General features: G+C 44.2%; 2 protein-coding genes, 1 long non-coding RNA gene and 2 pseudogenes across 5 annotated transcripts in view; all 5 read right to left on the reverse strand.

Annotated features, from left to right (window-relative positions):
* Positions 1-671: 671 nt before the first annotated feature.
* On the reverse strand, positions 672-3,288 carry LOC311029456 (sodium/myo-inositol cotransporter-like; the record flags this gene model as incomplete). The annotated part of the gene is made up of 5 exons (XM_084034597.1): positions 2,493-3,288; positions 2,212-2,407; positions 2,003-2,130; positions 1,318-1,928; positions 672-1,187 (listed from the first exon to the last, which is right to left on the reverse strand). The coding sequence occupies exons 1-5, from the start codon at positions 3,124-3,126 to the stop codon at positions 672-674; spliced, it is 2,085 nt and encodes a 694-aa protein (XP_083890723.1). The 5' UTR covers positions 3,127-3,288.
* Positions 3,289-6,168: 2,880 nt separating this feature from the next.
* Positions 6,169-7,131, reverse strand: LOC311029457 (stonustoxin subunit alpha pseudogene; annotated as a pseudogene). The gene has a single exon. The product of its transcript is annotated as a stonustoxin subunit alpha pseudogene (transcript).
* Positions 7,132-8,971: 1,840 nt separating this feature from the next.
* The window catches only part of LOC311030190, a 163,494-nt pseudogene continuing 147,259 nt past the window's right edge, over positions 8,972-25,206 (reverse strand). The window contains exons 13-15 of the transcript XR_014599353.1: positions 19,707-19,880; positions 11,738-11,911; positions 8,972-9,149 (exon numbers count right to left, since the gene is read on the reverse strand). The product of XR_014599353.1 is annotated as an uncharacterized misc_RNA (transcript). The remainder of the gene's footprint in view (positions 9,150-11,737; positions 11,912-19,706; positions 19,881-25,206) is intronic.
* LOC311030200 lies at positions 15,546-17,316 on the reverse strand. The gene is made up of 3 exons (XR_014598947.1): positions 17,293-17,316; positions 16,629-16,714; positions 15,546-16,005 (listed from the first exon to the last, which is right to left on the reverse strand). It is a non-coding gene; the product is annotated as an uncharacterized lncRNA (long non-coding RNA).
* Positions 20,931-24,172, reverse strand: LOC311030174 (protein NLRC3-like; the record flags this gene model as incomplete). Its single annotated transcript, XM_084035782.1, has 3 exons — positions 24,110-24,172; positions 23,734-23,953; positions 20,931-22,738 (listed from the first exon to the last, which is right to left on the reverse strand). The coding sequence occupies exons 1-3, from the start codon at positions 24,110-24,112 to the stop codon at positions 20,931-20,933; spliced, it is 2,031 nt and encodes a 676-aa protein (XP_083891908.1). The 5' UTR covers positions 24,113-24,172.

Here is a 25,206-nt window from a genome sequence, read left to right on the forward strand (position 1 = left end):
TCAAGACTGCTCCATTACTATTCATGTCATTATTTTAACAACCTGTTTTGCATGTTTATGTTGTTGATTATTCCAAAGTTTTGCACATTTGCTTGGAGCGGTGAATGTGAAGTCGGATTTACATTCTATGACCGTTGTTCTCAGCTTATCTTACCGACTTTTATTTGTTCTTCACTGAGATGAACAGATGACGTGGATAACAAGCCAACATTTGCATTTAAGGAAATGTTCATTAAAAGAAAGTCGGCGTTACGAACTTACGAACTGGAAGCATAGTGGCCACGACGATGATGATGACGACGACGCTGGCATGCCGATGGTTAGCAAAGTACAAAATCAACCATCACCGCCATCTTAGTTTAGTGTGTTAGCATGTTGCTAATTAGCACTTCACAACTTGATTCGGTGTTAAAAGAAAATGACAACACCACAAATATACTCACTGGATCCGAACTCATTCCAGGTCCCCCTTCCTTCTGAAATCAGGCTCAACATCAGTGTGGATTTATAACAACAGCACCATCATTCCAATTATTTTCATAAATAATTTAAAACATTTGAGTGGATCAGGTGGTGTAGGGAATAAAAAGAATAACTTCCAATCCTGAGCATAGCTAAAGTCTAGGATCTAGGATGGACAAAAGTGCCCGACTGCTGGGACTAAAAGAAGCCTAAACGGAGAAATAGATGAAGAGAAAGATGCTGATGGAGCAAATCACCACCAGAGCGGAGTTCAGGAGGATTCTGGTCCGCGGAGGTTCGTGGAGACGCTCATCCATCATCTTCTCCCGTTCCTGGACTGAAATCACACAAGGTTCGGGCAGCTTCTCCTGGAAACCCAAGAAACAATCGAAAACCTTCTTACACCTCCCTCCCTCCAGTCCTGCTCCTCCATGGCAGCCTTCCTCCCCCTCCTCCCTCACTCCTCTCCCTTCTCCCCCTTCGACCATCTCATCTTGGCACCTTTCTTTATGGAGCAGACTGGTTTCATGTTGGATCTCAGGGTTTGGTAGCTTCAAAGCATCGGCGTCTTCTCCATCCTTCTCTTTTTCTTGCTGTTTAAGCCTCTTCCTGTTGTTCAGCCCCCACAGAGTCGTGGTCTTGATTTGTTCTGCACTCGGCGGCGGCGTGCAGAGACTCACAACGACGGCCACCAACGGTTCTATTTTGTGGGTTTTCTCTCTGAACTGGGGCCATGATTAAGAGGGACGGCCGGGGGCATTCGTATTGTGCCGCTAGAGGTGAAATTCTTGGACCGGCGCAAGACGGACGAAAGCGAAAGCATTTGCCAAGAATGTTTTCATTAATCAATGACACCCAAAACAAGATAGCCGCCAGATACATGAAATGAACATCCTTGATGAAGGACGGCCGTTCGTCGGGCTGGTCACAGCGAGGCTCGCGGTAAACGAGGCCCAGAATCAGACGCAGCGCCCCGAGGACGAAGCCGACCACGCCGCCCCAGAAGGCACCCGTCTCGTTGCAGCGGCGCCACAGGATGGCGAGCAGGAAGAGAGCGGCGACGGGGGGCGTCAGGTAATTCATCACTTCCACGATGTAGTAGTACATCTGGCCCCCCTGCATCTCCACGATGGCCGGCACCCAGGCAATGCTGATGATCACCATGACGACCACGAACAACCTGCCGACGATCATCAGCTCCCTGGACGACGCCCGCGCCCGCAGCATCCTGTAGATGTCCAGCGTGAATATGGTGCTCGCCGAGTTGAAGATGGAGTCCAAGTCGCTCATCAGAGCCGCGATGACGACCGCCATCATGAGGCCGCGGAGGCCGACCGGCATCACCGACATGATGAGCCGCGGGTACGCCACGTTGCTGCAGCCTCTTGGCGAACCGCACACCTCCACGCAGTGCTCCGGGCTGATGCACGCCAACTCATCGGCAAACAAGATCCTGGAAATCATCCCTGGGGATCATCGAGGATGAATCAGTAATTTTAAGTTTTTATGTAGTTACTCAAACAGCAATTCGTGGTTCTACCTGGGAGGACGATGATGAACATGGGGAGGATTTTCAGAAAGCCGGCCATGATGGTGGAACCTTTGGCGTGGGCGATGTTCTTTGCTGCCAGAACCCGCTGGACGATCACCTGATCGGTGCACCAGTACCTGGAAGGAGAGGTTAACAGTCAACAGAGCCAGCAGGCATGACGTGTCTTTGTAGTGATCATCATCTCCTCCACGGAGTACCAAATAGAGACAGGAGTCTGGCCCAGTAAGAAACCGGGCCACGGCATGTCCGGATCCCTCGGGTGTCGAAGTATCTTCAGGGAATCTGGTTTCGGGTGGAGGTGGAGGTGGCAGGACTCGGAATACGTCAGGTTAGGTGAAGACAGCAAGATGGCCGTGATGTTGGGCGTGGCCTGCATGTACTTTGTCATCACCCCTTTGAATCAATTGAATTGACACAACGGTTCAGCATCATATAGGAACGCAGGTTAATTGATCACACGGTGTTAAATCATAAAGACCTTGGAGTCCTCCCACTTTGAAGAGGCTGATGCCCATGAGGCAGAGCGCCCCGCCGATCATGAGGAAGGCCTGGAGCGTGTCCGTGTAGATGACGGCAACCAGGCCTCCGGTGACGGTCAGCAGCGCCGTCATGGCGATGAGGAGGATGATTGACAGGTAGAGGTTCCACCCTAAGGATTCCTGGACGAACAAGGCCCCGGCGTAGAGGTCCACGGACAACTTGGTGACGATGTACAGGACGAGCGATAACGCAGCGAAATACACCTTGAGTCTCCTCCCGCCGAAGCGCTTGGAGAGATACTCCGGCATGGTGTAGACGCCGCAGTGGATGTACACGGGGATGAACACCCAGCCCAACAGCTGCAGCAACAGCAGGGCGTTTATTTCCCACGCCGCCACGGCCAGCCCATTAGCGGCAGCGGATCCCGCCAGGCCGATGAAATGCTCGCTTCCTATGTTGCTGACGAACAGCGACGCTCCGACGGCCGCCCAGTTCATGTTGCGCCCGGCAAGGAAGTAGCCGTTCACCGTGCTCCGGTTGGCCTTCCGCATGGCGAAGAAACCCACCGCGAGCACCAGGATGAAGTAGACTCCCACCACGCTGATGTCCGCCGCCTCCATGGTGGCCGCCATGTTTGTTTTGGGGGGGTCTTCAACAGAACCGAGCAGAAGTCTGAGATGAATGTTCCTCGTTGTTCCTCAGCTTTGGGAAACAACGCAGGCTGCAAAACGGCGGTGAGAACCTCAAAAGGAAATGGTCATCTGGATCCTGCAACACAAATGTACAAACAAAATGATTCTTTCCAAAGATATTTCCTAATGTGTCTGTTAAGTACATGGAGTCGCCAATAGCTTAACGCTCACTGCTTGCTTTGCTGGGAAGTTGGGAGCTGGTTCAGATCCAGAATTCAATGTAGTGAAGAAGATACTGGTCAGAGAACAACTTCCCAACACTCCCAGTATGAATGTGAGGAAGACGTACCGGGATAAGAAAATCAGGAATTTGTGGGGACTGTTCACACAAACTTTCAGCCAATCGTTGACGTCCATTATACTTTGGTCCCGCCCTCTGAGCTGTCAATCACATGACGCTACCAAATTGCATTGCACGGCTTTTCACATAGACACAGGGTGCAGTCGAATAGTCAAAAAATAAGGTCCTAACTCCTATTCCTAACTCCTATTCCTTGACCTCTGGGGAAAACGTCACGGGGTTAAGGAAAGGCGATAGGAGAACGCAAAAGGACTTAGGAATAGTCGACCGCGGTGCTCAGAGAATCCGACCGGACTTTCACTAAGCTACGTCATTATATCGCGGCCGCTGATGATTGACAGCTGATGATCGGCACCGGCGATTGACGTGCGTCTGCGCTGGAGAAACTACAATAATGGACTACAAAAAACGCGTCGTCCACTTCTCCCCATGTTGTTGGTTTTATCAACAGCTGGTTCACTGACCGGCTTCAGGTCCAGCATCTCCTCCTTCCTGTTTGACCGTTTGCTTTATTTACATTTCATTTGTGGTTTTAGTTTCGTTTTTGTCAAACATTTGTAACATGATTGAAATAAATAAATAAAAAAAGCATTCAATTATTATCACTGTCCACACACATTTATCAACACTATTCCAATTACTACATGTCTGCATGAAAGTCATTGTTAAATATGCAAATACACATATCGTTTGTTTTCATGAACGGCCGAGGTGTGCGGCACTTTAAATGTTGCTCTCGCAAAGAATTGTGGGTCGGCGTAATCTCCTTTCCTATCGCATAGGAAGGTCCGTTGCATCCTATGCTAAAGGAGCTCTGAAAGGAAGCATTGGAGCTCCTTTCCTTTGCATTTAGAGAATCCGAACAGCTCTTATCATGGCGGCCACTTGTTTACTTCCGGGTCACTTCTTCAGTTAGGAACCTTCCTAAGCAAAAAAGACTATTCGACTGCACCCAATGAATGGGAAGCGGGGAAACACTCCTCATTTGCATAAAGTTGAGGTCGAGTCTACTTTATACACACGCTGGGTGGTGCATTTAATCAATCAATAATTAGATTTATTTTAAAACATGCTAAGATACAGTAATGCTAACCATAACCATAATGCTGCTTAATTTGATTGCATTATTAATTATTGTGTACGTAAACTAAAAGACACTGAGGTAAAAGTGAACATTCATTCACATTCATACTGGGAGTGTTGGGAAGTTGTTCTCTGACCAGTATCTTCTTCTCTACATTGAATTCTGGATCTGAACCAGCTTCCCAGCAAACAGCTCAGCCGGCAGGTGAGTCTCGCGTTACAGTTTGTGAAGGTGTGCTGTACGTTAATTGATAAATTAATAATTTATATTGTATAAAAACTGCTTAAAATGTTTAATTATACATTAAAAAACACTTTAAAGTATTAGAATATTAGATAAATCATAATAAAAACATTTTGGAAAGCACAACTAAACTATTTAAAACAAGTATTCTATAAATTGCTGCAAAAAAACAAACAAAAAACAAACAAAATAAAAAAGTTTTTTTGTTTTAAATCTCATCCCTCTGTGTGTTCAATGCTCCAATGATCCTTTCAGATCTCCTTTAGGATACAACAGACCTTCCTTCACCAAAGGAAAGGATCTCCAATGATCCTTTCAGATCTCCTTTAGGATACAACAGACCTTCCTTCACCAAAGGAAAGGATCTCCAATGATCCTTTCAGATCTCCTTTAGGATACAACAGACCTTCCTTCACCAAAGGAAAGGAGCTCCAATGATCCTTTCAGAGCTCCTTTAGGATACAACAGACCTTCCTTCACCAAAGGAAAGGATCTCCAATGATCCTTTCAGAGCTCCTTTAGGATACAACAGACCTTCCTTCACCAAAGGAAAGGAGCTCCAATGATACTTTCACGTCTCCTTTAGGATACAACAGACCTTCCTTCACCAAAGGAAAGGAGCTCCAATGATACTTTCACGTCTCCTTTAGGATACAACAGACCTTCCTATACAAAAGGAAAGGATCTCCAATGATCCTTTCAGATCTCCTTTAGGATACAACAGACCTTCCTATACAAAAGGAGTTAAAGTGCCACACACCTCGGCCGTTCATGAAAACAAACCATATGCATATTTAACAATCACTTTCATGCAGACATATAGTAATTGGAGTTGTGTTGATAAATGTGTCTATTATAAGTGAAGGAGTTGCATTCATGAAGGACCACAAGTTGCATTTATGGACAGTTTGCAGTCTTGGTTTTGGGACACTCTGGTCTGAGTCTCATCAACGGCCCTAACTTTACCCTCAGGATCTACTTTTAACTCACATTCTTTGTATTATTATTTTATTTGAACATGTTCTCATGTAACTTCCTTATTACACAGAGCTTTTGTCTTTTTCTTATTTCAGTCGTTTGATTTGAATCCACAGATTCTCTCATCTTGATCTTAATCAATTTCCGTTTGTAGAATATTATGCGTTACTCACTGCGTCTAGGCCGAGGTGAAGCTGACGATAAAATAGTGGCAAAAAGCCTCCGACCTTTATTTGGGTCCGCAGTGTCGGAGTTGCCCAGAGCCGAGATGCAGCCAGCGGACGCTTCTCTTCTTCCAAGCCTGTTGGTGACGCCGGATTCAATTCAATGGAGGTTCACTGCAGCAAAGTCAACATTTATACACGTTCACATGCATCATGCAGCCGTCTTCATCAGCTGGTCTGTGTATCTCTCAACATCACCCAAGAGCAAGCGTTATAAAGCGTTGATGAATGGAAAATCACAGCTGCAGCATCATCATAGTTTATAATTCCTTAGTGGATTTAGCAGGAGCATTTTCTCCAACAATGAAGAAACAGTTTAATATGTTTTTTTATTTGTAATATGTTAAATACATTATGTTTTCTATTCTAATCTGTGTGTGCTCTGTGTTTCATGTTGATGGTTTTCACTGGACAGCAACTAGTTGCTCCAGTCACTAATGCATGTTCCTCAACACGACAAGGTTCAGTCTAAAGACAAAGCCATCCCGATATACTCCATTCATTTAAGTACATTTACACAAGCATTAATACATTTACAACAAGTACAAGGAGGAATGAACCTGACTGATTACAAACTGCAATGTTTTCATTCACATCTTTGCATTGACTCTGAATGTAATCACACCGCTTTGTGTTTGTTGTGAACAGTTTCAGAGACACAGAGACACTGATGATCCAGACCAGACTCTAAACCCAGGATAAAGAGGTTCAGTGAATGTGGTGTTGATGGTGTGGAGGTGGATCAGTTTGTCAGAGGAGACTCTGTAGAAGGTCAAGGTGCCAGCAGGACAGTCCAAGTACACTGCTACCACACCAGAGGAGGAGGAGGAGGAGGAGATGTATGTGTCTTTGTTTTTGTGCCAGACATAGTAACCACCAGCAGAACAACTCAGACTCCAGGACTGATCATTCCATCCAAACCCAGAGTCGTATCCTCTCCTCTTGATTCCTCTGTAACTCACTGATATATAAACATATCCTCTCCACTTGACCTCCCAGTAACAGCGACCAGTCAGACCATCTCTACACAGCAGCTGAGGCTGTGAGACAAATCTGTCTGGATGATCTGGATATGACTGGTTCTTGTCCACATATGTCACCTTCCTGTTGGTGTTGTCCAGTTTGAGTTCTCTGCTGACTGTTTGTGTCCAGTTCCAGTTCACAGACATCTGATGGAGAGAACAAACACAATGCAGCTAAAGGTTATTGTTGGAGACAATTGGGTGTTTTTTGGTGTGTGTTTTGAAAGCTTAATAAATATACTTTGGGTATTAGTATATGCCATCACAAGGGGGCGGTAACTTGATGGTGATGGGTCACGTCATACATTTCATTGATAAATAGGACACCGGTGTGTAGTGGTGTGTGTTTTGTTGGATCGCAGAGAAAAACACAGTGTTGGGGAACTAGCAGGAGCAGATTCAGTTATTAATAGATAATTATTAATATCAATACTCAGTCTCAATATAAAGGAGTTTGTACTCAAATGCAAATAATTAATAACTATTACAATATGAGTACAAACAGTTGAAGGATTTGTGAATTCTTCACAGAGAAGAGGTTGATATCATTCATTCTTATACAACATTAATAAACACAGCAGTATGTTCATAAGGGGTTTATTAACAATAAACAAAGAAACATACACTAAGTCCAAGTGGCCTATCTAACTAAATACTATACAAGTGTGTGTGTGTGGCTGTGGTTGTCGACCAGTCAGCCATGTGGAGTGGGGGTGTTCTTTGTGGGAGGCCGTGTGGTCCTGCCTGGAGAACAGGTTTCTATATATGTGTATAATTAGTGTAATATATGTAGAGCCGTTAGGAAAGTTGGATTAGTGAGAACGCAACCTGTCTGTTCTGGATCACTGACGATCAACAGACAAAACAAAAACACGACAAAATTACATCGTTGGTCCTAAAAATATCACAGTTTGGCCTTAAATTACTAAAGATGGACACCAGACCAACCTGTGGTCTGGTCTCTGGACTAATGTGAGCTACTATCTAGACCTCTGGGGGACCACAGACAGTCTCTGGTTCCTCCACATAGTCTGGTCTGGTCTCTGGACTAATGTGAGCTACTATCTAGACCTCTGGGGGACCACAGACCCAGGAGACAACATCTGGTTCCTCCATTTAGGATTCAGGGACGTCAGGACGACAGGAGGACGATCTCAACACTGAGACGCTTTAGAGACACAGAGGAATTTATCTCTTCAGTTGAAATATTTAAACATAAACCCGACTACGTGAATTTTGCGTGTTTGTCTCCGTTGCCGTCCGGCAGGAATTGGCGTCCGTTTGTGTCTCTGCGTTGACTTTGTGTGTAATTGAGTGTGAAAATGTGGCGTTTGCTGTGAACACAACACGACATCTTTACAGCCACGAAGAAACAAACGCTACATCCTGATAGAAACGTGATCATCGGATTTCAGTCATGAACACGTTCAAATCTGGAGCAGCTGAGATACTGAAGACATACTCACACTTCCTCACACCAGGTCTCAGTCTCTGCTGTCCCCCATGGTCCACCCTGCAGGAAGACATTCAAAGACCTCAATCAGGTCCACCATTAAACATGAACCCCAGTTCCTCAGTCAGAGACGGAGACACAGTCTGGAGCTGTTGTCCATCTGTCCTCACCTGAGTGTCCAGTCTGATGTCTGTCCATCTGTCCTCACCTGAGAGAGTCCAGTCTGATGTCTGTCCATCTGTCCTCACCTGAGAGTGTCCAGTCTGATGTCTGTCCATCTGTCCTCACCTGAGTCTCCAGTCTGATGTCTGTCCATCTGTCCTCACCTGAGAGTGTCCAGTCTAATGTCTGTCCATCTGTCCTCACCTGAGAATGTCAAGTCTGATGTCTGTCCATCTGTCTTCACCTGAGTGTCCAGTCTGATGTCTGTCCATCGGTCCTCACCTGAGAGTGTCCAGTCTGATGTCTGTCCATCTGTCCTCACCTGAGAGTGTCCAGTCTCCAGTGTGGACCCTCCAGTCCAGCAGACAGCAGCTTGACTCCTGAGTCTCCTGGATGATTGTAGCTCAGGTCCAGCTGTCTCAGATAGGAGGGGTTGGAGTCCAGAGCTGAGGCCAGAGAAGAACAGCCGTCCTCTGTGATCAGACAACCTGACAGACTGAAGACACACACACTTCTGTCACTTCTGGGGACTTTACATAGACTTATGTCCATTTGTCCACTTTTTAAAATGAGAAAAAGTGATATTTGTCTTTTGTTGTGTTGATGTTGTACTGGGTGGGATAAGCGTGGCTGAGTGATGGACAGAGATGGACAGAGGAGGACGTTAAAAGAAAGACAAGAGACGAGCTGAAATGATTGAGAGAGAAATTGAAGCGTTAGAAAAGAGAAGAAACAACAGTTGAAACAGTCTATGTGGTCTGTCTTCAGACCTGGTGTGCCAACAAAGATCTGGTATTGATTTTAAACCATCTAGCAAAGAAAAAAGGCTGTAATTCAATAACATTTCAACAATGTTTATAGTTTTCATATTGAACTGGAGGAATTATGAAGAACAAGTACTCTGATAATAACACTAAAATACAAAACACAGCTTTGAAAATGTGCTTCTTAAGAGTCTCAGAACATATGAGGCATTCAGGTGTTCAACTGCCAGTTGGAAGAAAAGAGTCTGTCTTGATTCAAAGCTCTGTTCTCACTGTCAGCGTTCCTCTTTGAGAGCAGCCGTGTGAACTTATCTATCGACTCTAGATCTCACCGACCTGACTGACCTTTATCACCTCCACTCTCTGATCCATCTGTCAGCTGTCAGTGAGTCTCGTCAGTTGTCACCATAGAAACGTCACTCACAGAAACTCCAGTTTGCACAGATTTTATTAAGTTCAGAGTTAACGTTTCACCCCGTTGCATTACTGGGTAATTTAGTGTTTGTGAGTAGCAACCAGTGAGATGATTTAACCTCCAACCATCTGAACCAGTGTAGTGATGCTAACGCTGCAGCAGTAAAATGGAAACGCTCCGTCATCATTTAATAATTCTCAATGATCTATCAGTTATGGGTCTGGGTCCTGATAGGACGGGGTCTGGGTCTGGATCTGGGCCAAGCTCCACCTCTTAGTGACCCTTGCTATAGGCAGTGTTGGGCAAGTTACTTCAAAAGCGTAATGCATTATTTATTACTTGTTACTGTCATTTCAAAGTAATTAGTTACATTACAATATTACTGTCTTTGAATTGTAAGGCATTACACTACTTTTACATTACTTTTGCATTACTTTTCGCCAAAATAAAAGGACATTTTTGTTCTCGATAGATCTTCTTGTGTTCAATGCAGCTCATTACCCAGCAGGATGTGATGTTTTTCGCTTCAAAATAAAAGAACGAAAAACGGAAAATGACTCTTATCCCGTTATTCGTTTAAAAAACGGAAAACGAGGAACAGAAAACGACTCGTTAACTGATATTAGATATTGTGTTCATGATGGGATTCGGGGATGAAATAACAGGGCCATTTTTCATTCCAGATTTGCTGTACGTCTTTTTTAATGACCCGGAAGGCGCTGCGAAATTACCTGAAAGCCTACCTGAGACATTTAGGGGAGCTCTTAAACACGGTTCATTAACGCTCTGACAGCGTCCGACGCTCGCGTTTTGAAATAAACCTACTGTTTTAAACTCGCACCAAAAGCGTTATGACACGGACATAAAAGCGGTTCAAAACCGACGGGGAGAATCGGAGCCTCCGCCTTTTCGCCGCCGCCCCTCAGCTGTTGATCCTCGGTGTGCCGGGTCGGCTGCGCTCTGACCGACCGGGAGCCGCTCCGTGAGTCGGTGTCCAGCTCATGGAGCCTGCTAACAACAGCGCTTAATTAACATAGTGTAGAGTCACACGGACCGGCTTTCACACTTTTCCAAAAGTGGAGCGTATGCCCATCTCACGATCGCCAATGTAGAGTCAATTGATTTCGGGTTTAAAATGCATTGTAACGTCATCATAAATGTGTGTGCACATGTTGGTGTTAAAATGGCGTTTTGTCTCCGCCGTGCAGACGAGTTAGAAGCTTTAAACTTTGAATTAAAACTGTCAGCAGCATCAAAATGTCTGGTTGGTTCATGTTCAGTTTTCAGAGTTGATATTCCAATCATGCTTCAACCTCTGGTTCAGAAAAGTGTAGTCAAGCCTGAAGGTCCTTAAAGCTGCATTCTCTCTGCTGGCCACTAGGGGGTGTTTTCATGAATAATATGTCTTCATTGCATCTGCATAGCTTTGAGTCTGCATGTGGGTCCTCCCTGCTGCTTCAGCCACCGTGACAAGAATATTAGTTCATTTCATATAAAACTCAATAAACTCAACTGTATAGAAAGTGGTTCAAACTGGCTCCACCTTGACAGCAGAGACAGTCTGGTGTTGTAGTTCAGGCTCACATGTTCATGGAGTGACGTTCACAAACGTAGACTGACGTTTGCAACAGCATTTATAAACATTAGGTGGATTTATAAAACTATTAAAACATGGAACGGCAGGGAAAAGATAAACAAGAGGTTTGGTTTTGATAAAAGTTTTGTTTTGTTCTTTTGCTGGCAAGTCGTTAGCAGCAGAAACAGTATTTCATCAGCCGTGTTAACAGATTAGTAGCAAACGTGTCTTTTTAGGAATACATGAATATAAATAACTGAATATTTGGTGCATGTAAACACATCATTGAAAGCTTCATAGGTAAACTTCTCAAAGTAGTTGAATCTGACCTGAGAGTTTCCAGTCGACAGTGTGGACTCTCCAGGCCAGCAGACAGCAGCTTCACTCCTGAATCCTGCAGGTCGTTGTTACTCAGGTCCAGGTCTCTTAGACTGGAGGACTGGGAGCTGAGAACTGAGGACAGACCTTCACAGCTTCTCTCTGAGAGCTTACAGCCACTGAGTCTGAAGAGGAATCAGAAATTAATGATGAAACAATTACAAACAACTGTTAATCACCTCAGGTTCTAACTGACATTATTATCATAATGAAGTTAAATGATGTTTAACATGTTTGTTCATCAGGTTATTGTTGCAGCTGGGTGGTGTATTAGGCTCCATGGTGAGGTTAACGTCACACTGTGCCATCTGTTTATTTCTGTCTGAGTCTTCTTTCAAGACTCTCACGTGACTCCGTTTCACCAATCAAACGCAGCCAGGCAGTCACATGACGGCACACAAACTCTCCACGCCCGGTTATAGATAGAACTCTTTTAACGTGTTTTAATTCTAAATCCTTGTCATTCAGCGACAAATGTGCATAAATATGCAAGTATATGTGCAATCATTTATGGAGGAGTCACAATATACCGCCCACTTTTTGAAATCCCCCGACTTTTACCGTCTAATGTCTGTCCATCTGTCCTCACCTGAGTGTCCAGTCTGATGTCTGTCCATCTGTCCTCACCTGAGTCTCCAGTCTGATGTCTGTCCATCTGTCCTCACCTGAGTCTCCAGTCTGATGTCTGTCCATCTGTCCTCACCTGAAAGTGTCCAGTCTGATGTCTGTCCATCTGTCCTCACCTGAGTGTCCAGTCTGATGTCTGTCCATCTGTCCTCACCTGAGAGTGTCCAGTCTAATGTCTGTCAATCTGTCCTCACCTGACTCTCCAGTCTGATGTCTGTCCATCTGTCCTCACCTGAGAGTGTCCAGTCTGATGTCTGTCCATCTGTCCTCACCTGACTCTCCAGTCTGATGTCTGTCCATCTGTCCTCACCTGAGAGTGTCCAGTCTAATGTCTGTCAATCTGTCCTCACCTGAGAGTGTCCAGTCTGAAGTCTGTCCATCTGTCCTCACCTGAGAGTGTCCAGTCTGATGTCTGTCCATTTGTCCTCACCTGAGAGTGTCCAGTCTCCAGTGTGGACCCTCCAGTCCAGCAGACAGCAGCTTGACTCCTGAGTCTCCTGGATGATTGTAGCTCAGGTCCAGCTGTCTCAGATAGGAGGGGTTGGAGTCCAGAGCTGAGGCCAGAGAAGAACAGCCGTCCTCTGTGATCAGACAACCTGACAGACTGAAGACACACACACTTCTGTCACTTCTGGGGACTTTACATAGACTTATGTCCATTTGTCCACTTTTTAAAATGAGAAAAAGTGATATTTGTCTTTTGTTGTGTTGATGTTGTACTGGGTGGGATAAGCGTGGCTGAGTGATGGACAGAGATGGACAGAGGAGGACGTTAAAAGAAAGACAAGAGACGAGCTGAAATGATTGAGAGAGAAATTGAAGCGTTAGAAAAGAGAAGAAACAACAGTTGAAACAGTCTATGTGGTCTGTCTTCAGACCTGGTGTGCCAACAAAGATCTGGTATTGATTTTAAACCATCTAGCAAAGAAAAAAGGCTGGAATTCAATAACATTTCAACAATGTTTGTAGTTTTCATATTGAACTGGAGGAATTATGAAGAACAAGTACTCTGATAATAACAGTAAAATACAAAACACAGCTTTGAAAATTTGCTTCTTAAGAGTCTCAGAACATATGAGGCATTCAGGTGTTCAACTGCCAGTTAGAAGAAAAGAGTCTGTCTTGATTCAAAGCTCTGTTCTCACTGTCAGCGTTCCTCTTTGAGAGCAGCCGTGTGAACTTATCTATCGGCTCTAGATCTCACCGACCTGACTGACGTTTATCACCTCCACTCTCTGATCCATCTGTCAGCTGTCAGTGAGGCTGTGTTCGAAATGCCGTACTAACGTACTGCCTACTACATACTCAACGTGTATGTACTGCATACTGCCTACTAAATGAGCGTTTGAGTATGCTGTTACCCTCAGACTGTTCACACCGAAGTATACACATCTCATACTACATTTTTTTGTTTTTTTTAACTTTATTGACATCTCGTCCTCATCTACTCTCACGTAACCGAATCGATTATGTTAGCGGTTCTAGCTCCCGTTTAATATGAATTATTTATCAAAATATAAAGCATGATTATTATTAGGGATGTCCCGATCCAGCTTTTTGCACTTCCGATCCGATACCGATATTGTAGCTTTTAGTATCGGCCGATACCGATACTGGCCGATCCAAGCATGTATTAAAGATTAAAGATGCCGGTTGATGGAAATTATCCAAAATTAGGGGCTGGAAAAATATGTCTGGAAAATGATGAGCATCACATTAATAGCTACAGATACTGTAAAACACTATAACGACATATGAGTGCATATATTGTCTTATTTTATCAAGTAAAATATAAGTTATAGGTTTACTCAACAGCCTAATAGTTCATAGAAATTCAGGTAGAAATAGGTTAACTCAGAGTTCCACAGCTTATCAAAAACAATCCTCCCCCACAGGGGGTCCCTTGCTTTGCATTCACACTGCTCCAGCCCAAACGGGCTTTAGCCCGTACACACGTCATCACGTCCTAATACTACACACACAATATGGCTTGATGCTGTTTTGAAGGAGTGCATATATTTATCGACAACACTCGACCTGCATCAGCGCATGTGCGCACGAGCGGATCTGTGCGAGCAGGCAGTGCGGAAGCCGGTCCGGTTCCGGTACACACCACGAGTCTGAAGAGTGCAACAGCTTATCAAAATACAGTGTCAACTCCGTGTTTTCAAAGTAGAAAGCGACATCAACTAAACTAAACTAAACTAAACTAAACTAAGAAGAACGTAGCGGGAGCGCGCGGCGAAGATTGTTGTGGCTGCGCGTCTTGCGGAGCAAGTCTACTGTGCTGCGCGGAGGCGCTCCTAATGTAAATGTTAATTGATTTATGAATGAATTGATAGGTGGCTTATTTTGGGCGTATTGATTTTATGGCCTGTTCAATGGTAGGGGAAACACTGGACATGCACACAAGTCCGTCTTGTTGTTGTTTAGTGGATGCTGGACAGGTCGCGAGGTGTGCGCTAGGTGTGCTGGAAAACGCGGACCGGATTTTGGGGGAAACCGGAAAAAAACTGGAATGGATTACCTACATCGGTGCGCTGGAAAACACGGACCGGAGTTTTGAAAGAAAAAAACTGGATCGGGAGTCCGGATCGGGATTTTCCCGTGCAGGCCGATCCGATATCGATATGCATTTTTTGCTAATATCGGCGGCCGATCCGATCCAAATATCGGATCGGGACATCCCTAATTATTATTACAGTTAATTTAATATTTCTAAATATTTTAAAGTCAAATTACAACTGTCAAATGTTTTCTACAGTTTATTATATATGCGCGCTCTCACGCTTTCCCTCTTTCTTCCTCTTATCTGAGTAGCTTCTTCACTCGCCATCGATCGCGACTGTTAAGCAGCTTTTATCGATCATTAATCGTCCGTTCATAGATCGTATTATACCTCTGACCACGGAACACCAGCACCTTCACCGCGGAGACGACGGAGGCAATCTGCCCGTCGGAGGAGCTACATTATTCACATGTACGGGATTTCCCTCTTAAGTAAGTAATATGACTTATCTGGTTTAACTACGTTCCTTTATCATTTGATTATCAATAGATGTGCATATGCATGCATAAACAAATGTAGGCTACATGTAGGCTAATATAAGTGGTTTTAATAATATCATGCATGAGTTTGGTGTGATAAAAATAAACAAGTACAAGCAAGTGGGATATTAGTGAATAATTTATTAGACAAATAATCCATGTTATATATACAGGTTGCAATACGTGTATGATAAGAAGAAATAAGTAGTTTATCAACAAATGAATAGGAAAGCATTCAGAATAAATGTAATATCTGATGTTTTCTGTTACAGGTTGGTGCCAGACGGCCGTACTGCAGGTCAATCCTCCTGTTCCCCCGATGGGCCTCTACTTCGGGAAGGGGATTTAAGGAAGGACTTCTGTCTTTCAAGGCGTTCCACGGAGAACCTCGTCCACTGCTTACTAACAGAACAGATGGGTTCCATGTCCATAGTTCCACGGTGGTGATGGGGGTGACAGCGACGAAGTCAACGAGCCACTCCAGCAGTCCTGGGACATCCTCAGAGGCTCGTAGCTGCAGTGTCTGCTCCAAATGTCCAGATCCCTGTGTTGCAGGAACATGATTATTGTTGAGGTTTTATTTGTGTTTATCAGTAGTGCAGTTTATAAGTAATACCACACAGTAGTTCTTACAGACAAATGTTTCCTGTTTAATGATTTACGATTATTAGGCTGTGTACAAATCTAAATAATAAATATCTGAATATATATATGATTGTTGACTCATGTTTTGGCCTGCAGGTCTATTTCCCTCCTGGTCTGGAGGAGAGACCCTGCTGCAGTGGTTGGCATCATGGCTGAGGAGATGGGGTGTAGTGGGGCAATAGCAGGTCTTTGCTCCATCACCTCATCCATGACAACAAACACTTCCAGTGTGCAGCAGTGACCTCTCCTGCCTCAGTGCTGACATCTTCAGTTCATACAAACAACACTTCTCATAATCATTGTATAGATCAACTATTCATCACTAGTCATATATTATAATATGTACTGTAATACTGTTCCACATGGGACCAACTTAATAGACTCTGATGTTTGAACACATTGTAGATATTATCCAGCACTGACTTTGCCTGGTTATTAATAAGAAAGACAACATCATCTTGTTTATTTTATGCTTCACATCAAGCATGTAGAGTTCAATACTTTAAACTGCTTCCAACTCACCTTGTATTTCTGCTTCATGTTCTCCCACTTCTTCTTAGCTCATCCGGCTCCACCTTCCCTCCATCTAATGTTCTTCAATAAACATCCTATATGAAGAACAGTACATAGAAAAGTGTTACAGTTCATTGATGATTTCTTGCTGTTCAACAGAACGTTTCAGGTAGATATCTCAGGAGAGCAGGACATCTCCCATCTATATACGCTGGTGTTCAACCTTATATCATTGAGAAGCTAAATATGCACCAGTAGTAGTTAAGCCCTGCATATGAGAATTATAACATTTAAACCACATTTTCTTAGGTGAAGCCTCTCAGAGCAGCATCCCTCTTGCCGGTGAACTTCTCCTCATCGTTCCCTCCTCTGAATGAGGCGCCCGGTGTCTGCATCCGTCCCTTTAACGGACAACGGTGCACCGCGTTATTAACCACCGTTAGTAAATATATTATCACGTTTTCACATAAGCACCATCTAAAAACGGCACATTTGCTGCTTCGCTTACGCTCGCTAACCTCTATGGTAAATTAGCGTCAGTAGGCTAGCCGGCTAGCAGGACCTTCGATTCGTAACGTTAACGTACAATGCCAACAACAATAAAGTAACGTTCATTATCAATACGATTTAAAAGTCAGCTGGAAACATAAAAATCGTGTTACAGTATACTTACATGTGTACGCGGTTTGTGTCGGGCTCCTCGCCAGAATCACCGCTGTCGTCCGCCATTATCCAAAACTTTTCAGAAGTCAGACGAGCCGCAATGCATTTTGGGGAAGTTGAGTAGATTTAGCAAGGTCCGCTGTATACTCAGAAATTCTTGCCAATGCAGTATACATCCGGGCATTTCTCGCGTACACAAATCCACATACTATTGTATCTGAACGCACTACGTACTCAAATTTACGTCACGATTGAGTACGAGTAGGACGTTAGTATGGCATTTCGAACACAGCCTGAGTCTCGTCAGTTGTCACCATAGAAACGTCACTCACAGAAACTCCAGTTTGCACAGATTTGATTAAGTTCAGAGTTAACGTTTCACCCCGTTGCATTACTGGGTAATTTAGTGTTTGTGAGTAGCAACCAGTGAGATGATTTAGCCTCCAACCATCTGAACCAGTGTAGTGATGCTAACGCTGCAGCAGTAAAATGGAAACGCTCCGTCATCATTTAATAATTCTCAATGATCTATCAGTTATGGGTCTGGGTCCTGATAGGACGGGGTCTGGGTCTGGATCTGGGCCAAGCTCCACCTCTTAGTGACCCTTGCTATAGGCAGTGTTGGGCAAGTTACTTCAAAAGCGTAATGCATTATTTATTACTTGTTACTGTCATTTCAAAGTAATTAGTTACATTACAATATTACTGTCTTTGAATTGTAAGGCATTACACTACTTTTACATTACTTTTGCATTACTTTTATAAATAAAAGGACATTTTTGTTCTCGATAGATCTTCTTGTGTTCAATGCAGCTCATTACACAGCAGGATGTGATGTTTTTCGCTTCAAAATAAAAGAACGAAAAACGGAAAATGACTCTTATCCCGTTATTCGTTTAAAAAACGGAAAACGAGAAACAGAAAACGACTCGTTAGCTGATATTAGATATTGTGTTCATGAATGGGATTCGGGGATGAAATAACAGGGCCATTTTTCATTCCAGATTTGCTGTACGTCTTTTTTAATGACCCGGAAGGCGCTGCGAAATTACCTGAAAGCAGTGGTGTAGTGGAGGGTATACGCAGGTATACGGGGTATACCCACCTCTTTTTCTGGTGGTTTACAGTATACCCACCTATCAGCCAGAAAGCCATTGGAATATATGGGAGAGTATACCCACTTCCTCCTCTGTAACCTACCCATCTACCTAGCAGTACACCCACCTCATCAACTACCACCACACCACTGCCTGAAAGCCTACCTGAGACATTTAGGGGAGCTCTAAAACACTGTTCATTAACGCTCTGACAGCGTCTGACGCTCGCGTTTTGAAGTAAACCTACTGTTTTAAACTCGCACCAAAAGCGTTATGACGCGGACATAAAAGCGGTTCAAAACCGACGGGGAGAATCGGAGCCTCCGCCTTTTCGCCGCCGCCCCTCAGCTGTTGATCCTCGGTGTGCCGGGTCGGCTGCGCTCTGACCGACGGGGAGCCGCTCCGTGAGTCGGTGTCCAGTTCATGGAGCCTGCTAACAACAGCGCTTAATTAACATAGTGTAGAGTCACACGGACCGGCTTTCACACTTTTCCAAAAGTGGAGCGTATGCCCATCTCGCGATCGCCAATGTAGAGTCAATTGATTTCGGGTGTAAAATGCATTGTAACGTCATCATAAATGTGTGTACACATGTTGGTGTTAAAATGGTGTTTTGTCTCCGCCGTGCAGACGAGTTAGAAGCTTTAAACTTTGAATTCAAACTGTCAGCAGCATCAAAATGTCTGGTTGGTTCATGTTCAGTTGTCAGAGTTGATATTCCAATCAGGCTTCAACCTCTGGTTCAGAAAAGTGAAGTCAAGCCTGAAGGTCCTTAAAGCTGCATTCTCTCTGCTGGCCACTAGGGGGTGTTTTCATGAATAATATGTCTTCATTGCATCTGCATAGCTTTGAGTCTGCATGTGGGTCCTCCTTGCTGCTTCAGCCACCGTGACAACAATATTAGTTCATTTCATATAAAACTCAATAAACTCAACTGTATAGAAAGTGGTTCAAACTGGCTCCACCTTGACAGCAGAGACAGTCTGGTGTTGTAGTTCAGGCTCACATGTTCATGGAGTGACGTTCACAAACGTAGACTGACGTTTGCAACAGCATTTATAAACGCCAGGTGGATTTATAAAACTATTAAAACATCGAACGGCAGGGAAAAGATAAACAAGAGGTTTGGTTTTGATAAAAGTTTTGTTTTGTTCTTTTGCTGGCAAGTCGTTAGCAGCAGAAACAGTATTTCATCAGCCATGTTAACAGATTAGTAGCAAACGTGTCTTTTTAGGAATACGTGAATATAAATAACTGAATATTTGGTGCATGTAAACACATCATTGAAAGCTTCATAGGTAAACTTCTCAAAGTAATTGAATCTGACCTGAGAGTTTCCAGTCGACAGTGTGGACTCTCCAGGCCAGCAGACAGCAGCTTCACTCCTGAATCCTGCAGGTGGTTGTTACTCAGGTCCAGGTCTCTTAGACTGGAGGACTGGAAGCTGAGAACTGAGGACAGACCTTCACAGCTTCTCTCTGAGAGCTTACAGCCACTGAGTCTGAAGAGGAATCAGAAATGAGTGATGAAACAATTACAAACAACTGTTAATCACCTCAGGTTCTAACTGACATTATTATCATAATGAAGTTAAATGATGTTTAACATGTTTGTTCATCAGGTTATTGTTGCAGCTGGGTGGTGTATTAGGCTCCATGGTGAGGTTAACGTCACACTGTGCCATCTGTTTATTTCTGTCTGAGTCTTCTTTCAAGACTCTCACGTGACTCCGTTTCACCAATCAAACGCAGCCAGGCAGTCACATGACAGCACACAAACTCTCCACGCCCGGTTATAGATAGAACTCTTTTAACGTTTTTTAATTCTAAATCCTCGTCATTCAGAGACAAATGTGCATAAATATGCAAGTGTATGTGCAATCATTTATAGAGGAGTCACAATATACCGCCCACTTTTTGAAATCCCCCCGACTTTTACCGTCTAACGTCAGTGAATCTGTCGATCCTATTTAAGTTTCACTTTCAGTTGTGAATGAGTTCATTTCTGAATGTTTCTGATGTGAGATTCTGTTTGTAGCTGCTCATCACGCAGATTCTTGTGGGTCGAGTCATTCTTATGTCGACAAAACTCAGAGAAAAGTTAGAATAAATGTCTTCGACATGACTATCGATCACTGTGTGTGTGTGTGTGTGTGTCGGTGAAACAGACAGAGAGGAGAGACGCTGGATGAAGCGGTGAGCTGTGTTTTTTCTTTTCTTTCAGCTGAGGTGACAAACGCTTCATGTTAGAGAAAGCATTGATTTTTATGTAACTGGGGGGGTTAGCTGCCCTTCCAACGTCTATGCCTCCTGGTAGTCTCTCAGATCACCAGGTGCGGGGCCACAATAATCAGAATTTACTCAGAAGTTACTCAGTACTCCAGTAGTTTTTTCACTTAATACTTTCTTACCTTTACTGTTAAGTAACTATTTGGAACTACTTTTTACTTCTTTACCTTTTACAGTTGGGAAAACCAATCAAATGGTTCAGAATGCAGATAGAACCTTGTAATTCCAAGATGGTTTGTTGTTTTCTGAATGAAAAACTATATTTACAGAGCTTTGCTGGAGGCTTGGACCACCGGCAGCAGCCTCAGAAGAGCCTTCTCTGAAGCACAGTATTCCTTCAGGTCAAACACGTCCAGATGTTTTTCTGAAGACAGTAAGATGAAGACCAGAGCTGACCACTGACCAGCAGACAGTTCATCGGAGGAGAGACGTCCTGAAGTCAGATACTGTTGGATCTCCTCCACCAGAGAACGATCATTCAGTTCATTCAGACAGTGGAACAGATTGATGCTTCTCTCTGGAGACAGCTTCTGATCAAGCTTCTCCTTGATGTACTGGACTGCTTCCTGATTGGTCTGTGAGCTACTTCCTGTTTGTGTCAGCAGACCTCGTAGGTGTTTCTGATTGGTCTCTAGTGACAGACCCAGAAGGAAGCGGAGGAACAGGTCCAGGTGTCCGTTTGGACTCTGTAAAGCCTTGTCCACAGCTCTCTGGTGCAGATGTGTTAGTTTAGGTTTGTGTCTGGAGACTTTAAACAACGATGAGGTTGTTTTTTTTTCTGCCATCAGATTGACACCAGACTTGATGAAGGTCAGATGGACATGAAGAGCAGCCAGAAACTCCTGAACACTCAGATGGACGAAGCAGAACACCTGGTCCTGGTACAGTCCTCTCTCCTCTCTAAAGACCTGTGTGAACACTCCTGAGTACACTGAGGCTGCTTTGATATCGATGCCACACTCTTTCAGGTCTGGTTCATAGAAGATCAGGTTTCCTTTCTGCAGCTGCTCAAAAGCCAGTTTTCCTAGAGACTTAATCATCTTCCTGCTCTGTGGACTCCAGTGTGGATCCGTATCAGCTCCTCCATCATACTTGACGTGCTTCAGTTTGGACTGAACCACCAGGAAGTGGATGTACATGTCGGTCAGGGTCTTGGGCAGCTCCCCTTCCTCCCTGGTCTTCAACACGTCCTCCAGAACTGTAGCAGTGATCCAGCAGAAGACCGGGATGTGGCACATGATGTGGAGGCTTCGTGAGGTCTTGATGTGGGTGATGATCCTGTTAACCTGCTTCTTATCTCTGAACCTCTTCCTGAAGTAGTCCTCCTTCTGTGGGTCAGTGAACCCTCTGACCTCTGTCACCATGTCAACACACTCAGGAGGGATTTGATTGGCTGCTGCAGGTCTTGTGGTTATCCAGAGACGAGCAGAGGGAAGCAGTTTCCCCCTGATGAGGTTTGTCAGCAGCACATCCACCGAGGTGGACTCTGTAACATCAGTCAGGATCTTGTTGTTGAGGAAGTCCAGAGGAAGTCGACACTCATCCAGACCGTCAAAGATGAACACAACCTGGAACTCTTCAAACCTGCAGATTCCTGCTTCTTTGGTTTCGGTGAAGAAGTGATGAACAAGTTCCACCAAACTGAACTTCTTCTCTTTCAGCAGGTTCAGCTCTCTGAAAGTGAATGGAAACGTGAACAGTATGTCCTGGTTGGCTTTGTCTTCAGCCCAGTCCAGAGTGAACTTCTGTGTTAACACTGTTTTTCCGATGCCAGCCACTCCCTTTGTCATCACTGTTCTGATTGGTTCATCCCTTCCAGGTGAGCCTTTAAAGATGTCTTCTTGTCTGATGGTTGTTTCTGGTCTGTCTGGTTTCCTGGATGCCGTTTCAATCTGTCTGACCTCATGTTCCTCATTGACCTCTGCAGTCCCTCCCTCTGTGACGTGGAGCTCCGTGTAGACCTGATTCAGGAGGGTTGGGTTTCCTGCTCTAGTGATGCCCTCAAACAAACACTGGAACTTCTTCTTGAGGCTAGACTTGAGTTTACGTTGGTTCACTGCACCAGCGGTTCCTGAATAAACAACAAAGGAACCCAGTTAGTGGATCCTACAGACCCTTTTACAGTCTATGAACAAGCCATGTGTTAGAGCCATGTATTCCTATAGTCCTCAGTAGTAGTGACATCATGAGCTTCTTTCATGATTAAATCAAACTAATGGAGACAAAATCAATCAGGTGCACCTGATGAAGCCAACAGAAGTAAAATAAAAGACATTTACAAGACAAACAGAACTGGAAGGATATATAACCCTTTGAACTGCAGCTGTAAAGCTCAGTGAGTCAGTCTAGAAATAAAGAGCCTCTTGTATCGCCTCAATTCGCCGTTTTGGTTTTGAAAGGAAAATTCACCAGAATGAGATTTTTAAGGCAACAAAACAGAAACACTGACCTCTGGTGGCGTCTGCTGGTCACTACAACACATCACAATACAGCATCATAGAAAGAGACGGTATTGATGACGGTGTTGAAAATAGTACCGTTTGGATATTTAAATATCCTGGTATACTGTAATCCTCCACGCTGAGACGCCACCATTGAAAACATGGAGGTGTCCTCGTAGAAGACTGTTTTAAATACATTTTTGTTTTCATCTACCAACTATTTAGTTCCTAGCTGAAAGTCACCAGTTAACAAGGTCACTGGGTGAAGTGAAACACCTGTTCCTCTGAAACGGTCGTGATCCTGTCTGAACTCTGTAGAACTTGAGTCTGTTGGAATATTGATTCTGACAACCGAACATGTAACAAGCAGACATCAAGATGCTACTAACAGTTTAAATTCACTGTTTAAAGCTTCTAACTCGTCTGGATGGTTGAAGCAAAACAACATAAACATTGACATCATGCGTACATATATTTATGATGACATTGGCTGTAATCGGGTCTGTAGACAACCAGAGAACCTAAACATTGAAGTTGTGTGCAGCCTATTAGGAGAAATATGAAGTTCTTCATGTTGAATCCTTCTCTTCTTTCCACCATGTTAAAACTGTCAAAATCCTCTTACTGATCTGCAGACAGTCAGCCAGCTCCTCCTGCTTCATTCTCCTCAGGAAGTGCACTGTGATCTTCTGAAACGCCTCTCTGTTCCTCCTCTGCTCTTCATCCTCACCGCCCAACAACTCCTCGTCCTCATTCTCCAAGCATTCTGGGTAATCTGGACTCAGGACCTTCTGGATCTTCTTCAGCTCGTTCTTCACAAAAGTGCCGATGTTCTCCTCCAGCAGCTGGAACAGAAGGATAAACTGAACATGAACTCTAAAGAACCCAACATGGGATTCATGTGTGGGTCTGAGCAGCATGGAGACCACTAGAACCTGTTCAGCATTGAATCTGTAGTTGATGTGGTTAATAGTGTAAGGTGAGCTTGTACATGTACTCACCATAAATATGGAGTCCAGGTCTGTTTGATGCTGCTGGGTCAACGGAACCTCTGAGATCTGCTGAACTCTGTGGAGAAAACCAAGTTTAAAGAGTCACTAAACCACAGACTGTAGATCAGAAGTGGACGTTGTCATGGCGACATCGCCTGTTGGTTTGTGGACTACAGTTTTGAAGCCTCAGATTCTGCACAAAGGGTGGATCTGATGAACACGATTCATCCTCTAAGGAGGGTTCAGGTTTAGTTCTTACCTTCTATCAGCAGCTTGGTCAGCTTTAAATTTAATATTGCGAGGCATAGACCAGTCACTCTTCATGGAGACACAGCTGGGACCAGTTCCAGGTCCAGGGGAGTCTGGTCTCTGCTGCTGCATCCTGATGCAATAAATACAATTTAAGAAATAATTTTACTATGATATTATCCCAATACAATATTATCATGATACATAGGTCACGATATGGAGGAAACCCCCCCTTCCTATCTGCAATGTCATGAGTGGTGCAAATAAACATAAAACGATCCTGCTGTCAATAGCAGGACGTTGTCATGGCGACATCGCATGTTGGTTTGTGGACTACAGTTTTGAAGCCTCAGATTCTGCACAAAGCGTGGATCTGATGAAAACAAGCGGCAGAGCGGCACCCAGAGCGGCAACCTTACTGGATCTGGATCCATCTGGATTCTGGTGTGAATCTGCTAACAAAGTTAGCTTCATAATTCAAGGTCAACTTTACAGCTAAGTGTTTAAGTCATCTTAGTAGCTAACCAGCATTGGTAGTGTGGTAGCAACCTGTCAATCAGCAGGTAAGCCCCGCCCCCTAAAGCATCCCCTGCTTTCTGGTCTGGTGGACTCTAAATGGACCATAATGTACTAAATGAACATCATGCTGGATTGAAGAAGACTTGAAACTAGAGATTGAGACCATAAACTCACGTTTACAATGTTTACTGAGATAACACATCAAGAGAGAAGTAGGACCATTTTCTCATAGACTTCTATACAACCAGAGAGGAGTCGCCCCCTGGTGGCCAGCAGAGAGAAGTAGGACCATTTTCTCATAGACTTCTATACAACCAGAGAGGAGTCGCCCCCTGGTG

This window comes from Eutrigla gurnardus (assembly GCF_963514095.1).
Source record: "Eutrigla gurnardus genome assembly, chromosome: 19".
Lineage (NCBI taxonomy): Eukaryota > Metazoa > Chordata > Actinopteri > Perciformes > Triglidae > Eutrigla > Eutrigla gurnardus.